General features: G+C 49.4%; 1 protein-coding gene across 1 annotated transcript in view; it reads right to left on the reverse strand.

The window, feature by feature from the left end:
- The window catches only part of STK10 (serine/threonine kinase 10), a 46,649-nt gene extending 40,858 nt beyond the window's left edge, over positions 1 to 5,791 (reverse strand). Inside the window, exon 1 of the mRNA XM_080627259.1 lies at positions 5,612 to 5,791. Coding sequence (XP_080483385.1) covers positions 5,612 to 5,767 — 156 coding nt within the window. The 5' untranslated portion in view covers positions 5,768 to 5,791. The remainder of the gene's footprint in view (positions 1 to 5,611) is intronic.
- Between the last annotated feature and the right edge of the window lie 5,866 nt (positions 5,792 to 11,657).

An 11,657-nucleotide genomic window follows, 5' to 3' on the forward strand; every position in this document is an offset into this window, starting at 1 on the left:
AGAGAAAATTAAAATGGTGGGGGAAAACCCCATGCAGGCACTTCTGAGCTTCCTAGCAGCTTTCTGCTCCAATTTGGTACATAGCGAGCTAAGGCTTGAGTGCTTACTATGCCCAAGAGCCAGGGAACATGGCTTAGACAGGCAGTGGTGGCAGACATGTCTGTGTCAGCCCTTTCACTTTGTGCTAGAAAAGGTCCCAAAAAAGAACTGATCAGACCTTTGCTATCTCTGCAGCACAAGCCTGCCCAGGGAGGACACCCAGCAGCACTCCTCTGCTTGTCAAGAGAGAAATGCAGGGCAGGCAGCAGCTCGACAACAACAGCAAGCACTGAGGTCCACCACCAACAGCTGGTTTTGCTGGGGCACAACTTCCTGCACTGTCTCTCCTGCCTACTGAAACACCACGCAAACATTTTGGTTGGTTGAATGAGAACATGAGCCATGGGGACACGAGCACAGGCAGGTGCACAGGAAGGGAAAATGTCAGGAAGGTTTCCATGTGTTAGATTGGAAAAGCATTCTGTTTTGAAGAGATGACATTCAGAGGTGGAAGCAAGGTGCCTTTCTATGGCCGGGGGCAGAAGTCGGTTAATGCAACTCCAGGAACACTAGAGTGGCAACGCTCTGCTCTTCTCAAGAGCCACCCTTCCAACCCCTCATCCCAGAGACAGCACATAGACACCGATCCTGAATGTGACTGCATTCGTCTCTCCAACAGGAGCTAAGCAGCTCCATCAGCACGGTGATGCTCAGGCCCAGCTGCTGAAGCAGATGGGCTATGCTGAGCGAGGCAGCAGTTCACTGTGCCTGTGGTTTGCAGCACCCAGCCCTGGCAAACCACATGCCTGCACCACTCCTGCTGCCTTCGAGAGCCAAGTTTGTCAACAAGTACTCATTACCTCAATGTTTTAAAGCATATGTTTTAAGTGACTTTGCTCTTCGTAGCCGAATTCCTTTTCTCCCAGGACTTGAGGCTAAGCAAGGTTGGCAGTGCTGGTGGATGGGAGGGTAGCACTGCCACCCAGGACCTGCAACCAAGCAGTATGACAGCAAGGATGGGTTTGACCTGAGACTCATGAGGAAAACCCCAGCTCTACACACAGCAGCATCCCAAAGGTGAGAAAAGAATCTTTTTTCCAAGGAAACTGCATGTTTGAGGGACAAGAAAATGAAAAAATTAAGAATTATGGGATGTGCTGAGCAGGGATTTTTCTAAGGAACAATGATTGCCACGTGCTAGAGGGTGAAAGGCTCAAAGCCTTCATCTAAGCTTTCTCTTCCACACTGCTGCCCACAGCTCCCACTGTCAGCAGCATTGCCAAGCTCTGGGCCATGGCACTGAACTCATTAACAAAATATTTAGGCCATGGAGAGCTATCCTCTCCCTGCCACACACATACAGCCATGGCTCCGCAGGGACAAGCTTCGCTTGGACTTCAGCACGGACAGAGCATCACATGTTTCAAAGTGAGTTCCAAGTGAACACTGAGCTTAAAGTTCAATCGGGTTTAACACTGTTGGGCCACTGCTCGCCCGAAAGAGTGGTGTTTTCCCATTGCTCTTCTCTCCCCAGCTGAAACGTTGTGAGAAAACCCTGCAGCCATTCTAAGGGACAATGATTTAATCTTTCTTTTTTTCTTTTGCTGCCATAGTTACAATCAACTTAAACTCCACCAACCCCCTTTGTTAACTTCCTCTCTTTCTTTTTTTTTAAGCTAACTCAGCAGATTAGCATCTCTCAGTGACACCCTTTCCAGGAATTACATCTTAAATCTCCCATGAATCAAACTGACTAGAGCTGAGCCCATGTCTTTGGAGCCAACTCATGCAAAGCCAGAGCGGTGCAGGTTCAGCTGGTGAGCAGAGAGAGGTCTGCAGGTGACAGGGACTGTCTTGTGCCTTCAAACAGGCCCATCACTGTGAAAGCCAGGCTTATAGAGCAGCTGCACAGCATTTAAAAATCAGTCTTATTACCCACATTTCAAAACAGAGCACTTACAGTCTGCAGCATGTACAGCACTAATACCACCCTCACAGATCAGATAACCCAAATTCAACTTTTCAAGCCATTATCTTAAGAAGAAATAAGAACAACAACATAAAAGGCGCAGCTGTGAGGCACTGTGACATGAGGCTCAGCGATATCTCTCTGGGAACCAGCACACGGAGCCGTTGGAAGGCAAGTTTGAGTTCCTGCTGCACTGGGGGCTGCGGGCAGCACAGCAGCCTGTGCTCCCCACCCTATGAAGAGAAAGCTTTATCAGGGGCCAGCATCCCCATCCGTGGGCTGGGAAGGGGAGATAGCATTTCACAAGAGACATGAGCACAGCAAAACTATCCCACTATGAGAGAGGCAGCCAATTCTAAGGCTGAGTCCATGCTCGTGTAAGATCCAGTCCATCCCCTGCTAGCTCGTGAGTTCTCAATGCCCAGAAAAGCCCTGCGCATCTATTCCTGCTGACACACACACAACTACCTGCAATAGTAAGCGCTGCACCAACTACTGGGTTTTGCAAGACCGAGATGCGATTCAGCAGCTCCGAGCATCCAGCCCACAGCAGCCAGCACTGCTGGCTTCATGCTGAGCATCTGCATGGCCCTGAGATCAGCAGGGCTTTGCTTCACCAACACAGCTCTCTAGGGTGCCACTACCACTTCTCCCTCCCTGCACGCACAAAGAAATGTGAACTGATAAAGCCACCACCATATATTCTATGGATTGTATCTTAGGTGTTTCTGAAGAAAGAGAAATGTGAGGTGTCCCTGCCCATGGCAGGGGGGTTGGAACTAGATGACTTTAAGGTCCTTTCCAAACCTCACTATTCTATGATTCTAAATCTGAGTTAGGAACTTGTATTTTTATAGGCTCACAACCCTAAAGGTGCTGCAGCCCGCCCAGGCTAGCACACATGGGTCACAGCTCCCAACTGCTGGCATAATGAGTGATTTAAGAGCATCGATTTAGTGAGCTTTGCATGAGGTAACAAAGTGTATTTGGCACAGAGCATGTTGCTATCGCTTCCTTATCATACCCGCTGGACTTACCCAAACCAAGACATTAATAGAATGAGAGCTAGAAAGAAAGAGTTTCTCTCCACCCCCTTCCTACTTTTCAGCCTCATTACCCTCTGCAAGCAGTTTCACTGTTTCCTCATACCATCACAGTCCTCTTCTGCTGAAAAAGGCTTTTGTATAAAAACAGGGAAATCCCAGTAGTTTCTACCGGCTGCAGGTTTCCTGCAATCTGCTGCATGCATTTCAGACTCCACTACAGATCTGGTTATTTTTAATTAATATATATTTAAATTAAGCCTGTTCTACTTTTCTTATATGCTGTGTCAAACTAGTTCAAGTTTGCTCAGCTGAGTGCACGAGGAGTCCAAGACACAGCTCCCTGACAGTGTTCTGCAGGGCAATGAAACCATTACCCAGCCCAGCACCCCTTCCTCCTGTTCAAACCTGGTCTCATAATACTAAAACAAGCACATTTTTTCTTCTACCCACATCTAAATTTCTCCCAGGTCATACTCTTCAGCGTACAAATCCCACTCTTTTGCACTGCTCAGGGATGACAGGCTCTTCAGAACAAGTGTAACATATGGTACGTAGGGCAGGATGCAGGCATAGGTGGATTATATCATCTCCCTGCACTTCCGTGTGTGGGAAAGGGGCAGAAGGCAGACAGGAACTTCATTCAAACATCCTGAAACTCTCACAGCCATACAAACACTCAGGGCTGCTTTAAATGATCGCTTTTGTGTGAAAAGCAAATTGACTTTAAAGTGAGTTCAAGAGAATGATTAAATCTGTTCATTGCGTCTTGGCCACCTACGTTTTCCTTGCACACAGTGGGGTGTTTTGTTTGGGGCTTTTCTGGCAGCTGTGCAGAACAAGAAGGCAAGCCTCATCTTTCACATCACCATCCTATGTGCATCAGCACCCAGGGTAGTGCTCCAGATTGAGAAGGACAGAGGAAAACAAGATGCAAGTGAAATCTTAGCATAGCAGGAAACTATGTCTCTGCAATAGTCCTCCTGGCTACTATCTAAAAATAAGACTTTCTAGTACATGGCATCCAAATGATTTGGGATTCTTAAACAAACAAACAAAATCTTGCATGAAAACTCTTCAAAACCCAACCATGCCCATTGGCCAACCAGGATGGAGAAGAGGTCAAAGAAGATGGAGGATTAAAACTTTACTAAGAAGAATAAAATAGCCCTTTCTTCATGTTAATCCCCCATCCCCTGATAAACCATGTTAAAACAACAGAAGAGCAGACAGTTGCCCAAATGTACTAATTGTAGAGGGAGTCAGCTTCTGGTTATAAACATGTAGTCTTCACTGCTTTGTTTACTGCAATCCACATTCTCATTTGGGTCAAAATGGGGATCAAAGGAGATGGAAGTAGTTGGAGGTGAGGAGATGTCATTACCTGACAGCTGACATCCTTAGCCTACAGTATGTAAACTTACTCTGCTAATTGTGTTGTTGTTTTGAGGCTGGAGTTAACAGCAGAGCCATTAGGATATGACAACAAAACCAAACCAGCCACCTATAAAGCAGCTTTATTCTGAAAGTTATCCACTTCAGAGATGTTGTCCATGTTTAAATTAGACAGGATTTAAACCAGTTATTCCTCTTAAGTTTTCATTTGTCTCGTCATTAACTTCTTTCACAACGGCTACCTCCTTCATATCATTGGATGAGAAACATAAGCAAATATAAGCAAAGAATTATCCAGTAAAAGAGCGAACGTGGCTGCACACAAAAGGGATTCCAATACACAACACCAACTAAACTGGTAACAGAAGCGCTGATTGCTACCAGTGCTACCTTTGGAAGGATGACTACATTAGGGATTTAAAGGTGATTTTTAGGAATTGCATTTTATTATAAGCCAGGAACCTTCACTAGAACTTCGACTCAACGGATATTTAGTGCTCATTTTTGTAGAGTTTCTACCAAATACCAATTCATTACAACAAATCCCAGGGTACTGCAGTAGAACACCTCTGCCCTGACCTGCAACAGACCAGCTCCCTTTCTGGCCTTCTCTTTTGTTACTGGGTATTCCTCAACTGTGAAAAGGCAACAACAGCTAATTCATCACTCCTGGCCCAAATTATGCCTGTAACGTGGGTCCCCCAAGGAGCCAGGCTCCCCAACCTGCTCTTTCGGCCAGCCCCTGCCAAAAGGCTCCTGTCTCGGCTGTAGCACAAGAGAGCAGAGATTTCAGAGCCGGTAACACCACGAACACCGTTGCTTTGGAGCGCAAAGGACAGAGCGCATTTGGCCTTGAACCCCCCCACCCTTTAACACAGAGATGAAGCATTCCTAGCAGTGGACACTGCCCCACTCCTGAGGAGCTGGGCTCCTCTGCTCACTGTGCGCTTCCGGCCGGCGAGGACCATAGGAATACAACGAGTGTCACTCCCGGAGATTCGCAAAGCTTGGAGGCAGCCCGAGACCGCTGACTCCCCAGAACTCCGCCAGGCTTGGCAAGGACCACGTCGCCTCACAACAGCACCGCTCTGAAAGCGGGCGACTGAAAGGGGGGAATTAAACCCGCAGCTCCCCCCCGGCCCCGAGCCAAGCGCTGCGCTCCCACCTTGTAGACCTTGCCGAAGGCTCCGTCGCCCAGCTCCCCCAGCACCTCCCACACCTCGCCGGGGTCCAAGTCGCGGCGGACGTGCTCGTATTCCTTGGACCGCCGCTTCTCGAAGGTGGAAAGGCGCAGGATGCGGCGGAAATTAGCGAAAGCCATGCTGGGGAGCAGCGGGGACCCGCGTCCTGGCCCCCGAGCAGGTCCGAGCCGCTGCGCGCCGGAGAAGCGGAGAGCGGAACCGCCTCCAACCGCGCACATGGGGCCGGCGCCGCTCCACCTGCGGGCCCGGCTGACCCCGCCCCGCACCAGCCGGCACCGCCCTCGCCCGCCCCGCACGGCCCCGGTTCGCACGGCCCGGCCCGGCCCCGCTTGGCACAGCAGAGCCATGCAGGGCACGGCACGGAGACGTGTCCGCAGGTGGAAGCCTTAGCGACAGGGGCACGTTTCCTCTTCCTCCCGGCTCATCTCGTGTGGAAACGGCCCAACACCAATAGTTTCAAACGCCCGGTAACGGGGATTTGCGGGTGTCAGCACCGCGGGTACCCGCCATGAGTTTGTGTTGGAGGAGATGGGACCCAACCGGTGCCAAGTGTGAAGATTCTCATCATCCCCTCCCTGGCAAAGCCTCAGCTCCTCTGAAAACCCGGTTTGAAATCGAGTATTCAATGGGGACATCTAGGGGAAATACCCGATGGTGCAGCCGGGCTTCAGAACGTCGGGTTTGAACCGAGGGGTTGGAGGTTAGCGCTCAGCTACACCAACCTCGGAGATGCCAGCCCCGCTCCCACCAGCAAGCGTTTGCTCACATACACGTGCGTGTAATACAGGCGAAACTCCGCACAGCTCTCGCTTTGAGAACACCCGGGCTCGGTGGTTTCCCATTAGTCCCCCAATATATTATACCCAAGAGCACAGGGGCTGAGCGTTGCCTCTCCTTGTCTGTGCTGGGTTTACTGTGGTACAGTCAGCCCTCACATTCATAGTGGGAGTTTCCCCGATGCTGAAGCTGGAAATGCCACTTAAAACCCCAGTTCCCGGAAATGGGTGGCGGTGTGAGAATTTCAGTTGCCTTTTTCGAGGAAAGTTTAGTGTTCCCTAATTTCTTCCCCTTTCCCCACTGAGGTGTAGGAAGAACAAGGTGGGAAGGTAACCCAAGTGTATCCCTGAAACAGAAGGAAGCTGAAAATGTTTAAGCTCAAACCCAGACTCCGTGGGCTTTCGATCAAATCTGATGCAAGGTGTGGGTTTGGAAATACCTAAGAACAGAATAGAACAGAAAGAGAGCAACTGCTTTCCACATTTTAATCTCGATTTTCTCACTGTTTTAGCACCCCTGATCCTGTGGACAGGCAGCCACGAGCATCTCCATTGTGTAAGCACGACCGCTGTCTGTCAGCACAGGCCTCTGTGTTACCCAAGGGGAAGGAAGTGCTGATCTGACTAAAGAGCACTTTCCATGGTTATCGCTGCACTGGATTGGACTCATTCTGCGTTTGAAGAGACATGGGTGATAAACATTTTATAGGGATTCATAAAATCAAGTAGGTTGGAAAAGACCTTTAAAATCATCAAGTCCAACCTTTATCCCAGGACTGCCAAGTCCATTGCTAAACCATGCCACTAAATCCTTATTTAAACATACGAGCAGTCCAGCTTGCTAACAGCTAACTTGAACATGAAATGGGGCATTTAAAAGCAGCCATCGCTGCATGGTAACTGCTGGACACAATGCACAAGGCATTGTCACGTACTGGAAACTAGAAAAGCCCTGGCTAAGAGGGAAACAAAGCCCTGCAGCTGCTGTGCAGCACCTCCTCAGCACAGACCAACACTTCCCTATGTCCTGCCTGTGGCTCTTCAGCCTATTGCCTTGTTTGTGCAAACCCCCATGGTGCTCCAGCTCGAGTGACACCTCTTCCCGTGGGATTTACCCCACTGGCACAGATTTGAAGGGGGCAGGATCAGACCAGGCTGCAGGGACTGTTTGTTTGCTATTGGGAATGTTTGATGGAAATGTTGGATTTGGAGATTTGGCTCTTCCTCTGCATTGGAGAAGATTAAATAGGACTGAAAATAATTGCTGGTGGATCACAAGTTAAAAGTGACATCTCCAAAGGAAAAAATGGTTCCTTTTACAGTGTTTCTGTTGGAAAAGTAATTTTTTTCCTCCAGGGGTGGGAGAAAGAGAAAACAGACAGAAAATTATGAGACCTTTAGCATTGCCTTCTATGCAGACATCACGTCTCTTTCATAAATCAGGCAATCTTATTAATACTGTCTACTAATTCTGAACAGCATCTCTTGTCTGCCACTCTGTTTTAATTGCCTGTGCAACCTGTCTGGGAGCAGTGGGCACTGAAAGTAAAATGAATCCTGCTAATTATTGCCCTCAGCTTTGCGCAGACGATGCCCGAGAGCTCACTGTTTTCCAGATTTGCAGTTTTATTGCTTTCTCCATTACATGACCAATCTGAAAAGGACCAGATCAGGCCGCTCTTTGACTTGCTGGGCTGAAATGTGAGGCAGGGATTTGCTTTCATGAGTTCTACACTGTGGTGCGCATCCTCCTGTCCTATGAGGTACGTACCTTGCAGGTCCTGGGATCAGTACAGGGATATCTGCATCATCCAACACCCCTGTAAAAGGAATCAGCTCAGTGGAGCTGATCTGTTCTCATGGCATGCAAAAAGGACCCTGGGTCTGGATGTGGCTGTGATGCTGCTGCATAGAAAAGGAAAGCAGGGAAACAAACGGTCCCCCTGTTAATACCAACCTTGCTCCTCCGGGATAAATACACCCCTGAAGCTGTTGCCAGGTAGGAACCATCTAAACACTCCTCCCAGCTCAGGCTGTCTATCTTAAAAAGGAGCGCTCCAAAAAACAAGTCCTCAGCAGTGGCTGCCTGAGGGGAAGAGAGCAGAGCATCTATTTTCACCCATGGGCTTTTGCTAGTGTGCTGGTGCAGTGAGCGCGGATGCCCTTTTTCATCCTCTCCAGCATCACATACAGCTCAGGCTGCAAGAGGCTGGGACCCTTTCAGGTAAGAGCAGTGAAGACAGCAGGCTGTGGTGAGGTGGTAAAGGGTGGTGGGGTGGTAAAGCCAGGGCTACCCCTAGAGTACAGCCTTGCTCTTGGACCCAACCTGCAGCTCTGCTCTGGACCAGGCACCTGGCTGAGAGCCAGTGCTTGGACATGGGGAGAAAGGAGAGGAGCCAACTGTGGGATGTAGCCCTGCAAGTCATTCTGTACATGGGAGGGATGGGAAAGGACCTCTCAGAGCAGCCTTGGAGCTGGGCTGGCTGTCAGTAGGTCCCCCCAGCAGAGCCTGAACCTAGCCAGCAGCCACCACGTGCTCCCGCATGGCTCAGCCTCAGGAAGCACCAGGATTTTGGTATTTCCTGCAGGCGCGACTAGCGGGAGGTCACCTTTATTCTTTGGATGCAAGCACCGGTTGGTGTTCCATGTATTCTTGCCAAGCAGGAAGTCATTGCTTGTCATCTGTTTCTAAACCTTTCTGCCCCAAAAGAGAACCATCTTGAACAGTAGCTCATTCACCAGAGCTGTCCTTCAGCTGTTGGATGTAGATGGGGATAATAGGATTGATTTTAACTAGTTTGAAGCCAGAAGGTTTTTCTTCAATCTCCAGAAAGAAGAACTTAAGATATTCGAGGACTCTGGTATTTCTGGAGATGGGGTAAAATTAGAGAAATTACAGTCAAAATAGAAACCATGAAAATGCCCCTAAATTCAAAGTTAATCTTTAGGATTAATTTTGCACTACAGCCTGTTCTCACTGAAGCCAGAGTTTTCTTCCTGTTGCCTTCAGGAGCAGGTCTTTATAACTTACTACACAGTCTGAATTGAAACTGTTTTAACAGTCAGATAGCAACAGGAAGAAATGATCTTTTGGGGTAAACCAGGCGTCTTCCTCTGTGTGGGGAAACTGGTAGGGAATCAGTCATTAATAGACTATACACATCTCTGCCACAGCTTCTCACCATCCTCATGACTTCAGCATGCTCTTGCAGCACATTTAGCAAGACAGCCATGAGTAACCAAGGGAGATCCCTTCTCTTTCTTCTCCTTTCTGCTGGTAGGGTCCTGGGTTATTGTTTTTACTGAAAATTCTCCTCCATGTTCCACCACCAGCATCCTCTTCAATTCTTTTTTCCACGCAATTGCATCTCTCCTGTAAGCCCTGCAGAGCTCGCAGCCTGCTTCCTGTGTGGTTTAGCAGCACAGCAAGGTATCAAAGCCTCCGTCCTGAGCACAGTCCTCTGGTGCCCTCAGAGCAGTTTCCTGGAATAAGCTGTTTCAGCCCCAGGTTGTGTTGATCCCATCCTTTCATCTCCAGGCTGCCTGATTAAAAGGCCAGTGTTTTGCAGGAGCAGAATGGCTGTGACAGCTCCCGCTCCCCCATCCACACCAAACTCCAGCTGTTCCGAATCACTCCAACAACTGCAAATCATTACAAATGGTAGAGGAACAGCCATATGCCAGGGAGGAGCCCCATCGGCCTGTAACATGCTCAGGATCTGCTGGAGGCAATAGCTTGAACTGATTTCACCAGTCAGTTGGGAAACCAGAACAAGTCAAGGCAATGAGAGTCTGGGCTTAGGATCTTTCTCTGATTTATGTTGTGCAAGGCTGCCTTGCTGAACTAAGGATCTACCTCCTCTCCAAAACTAGCAACTGAACTACGGGGAATTCAAGATGTTTGCAGTCTTCTCCCTTGACAAACAACATCACCACCATGAGGAAGGGGATCACAAAGAGCCTCCCAGCAGGACAGCAAGCTCCTAACAGCCAAACAGGAAGCCTTTAGCCAGCAGGGGACAACACAGCCTCACTTCTCTGCCCCCCCTGCGCTCAGTGTACAACCACCAGCCAGAGAGATGCACTGAATTTGTAGGAGGTGAGAAAATTTCAGTGCTGCAGGGAAGCCACTGCCTGTTCTGTTTTCTCCATTGCACATCACCACTGTTCTGCCCAGGGGAGCACCAGAGACTGAGTCCGGTGATAAAACTTGGACTTCAGCCTTGTGCCTCAAAGCTCTCCCCAGGACTAAGCCTGATGGAGCGTTATCTTGCCCCATGTACTGCAATAGGTGTTGTCTTGGTACTTTAGACACCACCTCTTCCTGTCCCTGTGTTACACACCGGTTTAGTGAGAGCCTTTCTTCCTGGTGCTGCCGTTTGGCCACACTCAGACACACACAAAGAATGGCTGGTTTGGAGCAGGGCAGACTGGGATCCAAGGCTGGAGCCACTCACACTGGCGGCTTTCTGCTCCCATGCTTTGGGCTCTGCATCTCCTGCCTGCATGCTCTGGGCTCAGGCAGCTCCCAGCATCCGTGCTGGTGAGGAATAGCCCAACGACAGGAAACGCTCTTTGCTTTGTTAACAAAACCACCTAATTAAGTCCATGTGGACAGAAAGCAAGAGGCAGTTTAGTTTCTCTTGTTAAATATTGACTGTTTACCCTTTGGGCACAGCAACCCAGTGAATTTATTTCCCCCTCCCACCTTACACACAGGGCATCACACCACTGAGCCTCCTCTAAGCTCACTGCCATTAGAGAGCTTCCCTAACGAAGCAGCGGGGCTACAGCATAAGGGACTAATTAGAATAGACAATTCCAGTCTCCAAGCTCACCACTGACCTCCCATGAAGCGAGGCTTGGGCATGCCTGCAGGGTGGTATCCCACCTCTCGGACCTCTGCCACTGCTCTGAGTCCAGAGAAAATAAACTGCATGGCTGAAATCCCAACTTCCCGGGATTATTCAGAGAGACCACAAGAAACCACTCCACAGAGATGAGAATCCAGTGCCTTTTCCTAAACTAACTTGGTAGTTTTAGCCTGGATTTGGAGGGACCAGCTACCCCGAGCTTTCAGCCAGATGCTCCCTGCAGTGTCCAGAGGGACCCTGGGGTTTTGCCCTGACCAGGGCAGTTGCCCCAGCATAAGCAGCGGCAAATTCAGATCCACAGTTAAAAACCATTTCCCTTAGTGCTGTCTCTGGAGCCCAACACCAGGGATTAACCCAGC

Source organism: Psittacula echo, assembly GCF_963264785.1.
Source record: "Psittacula echo genome assembly, chromosome: 11".
NCBI classification, from domain to species: domain Eukaryota; kingdom Metazoa; phylum Chordata; class Aves; order Psittaciformes; family Psittacidae; genus Psittacula; species Psittacula echo.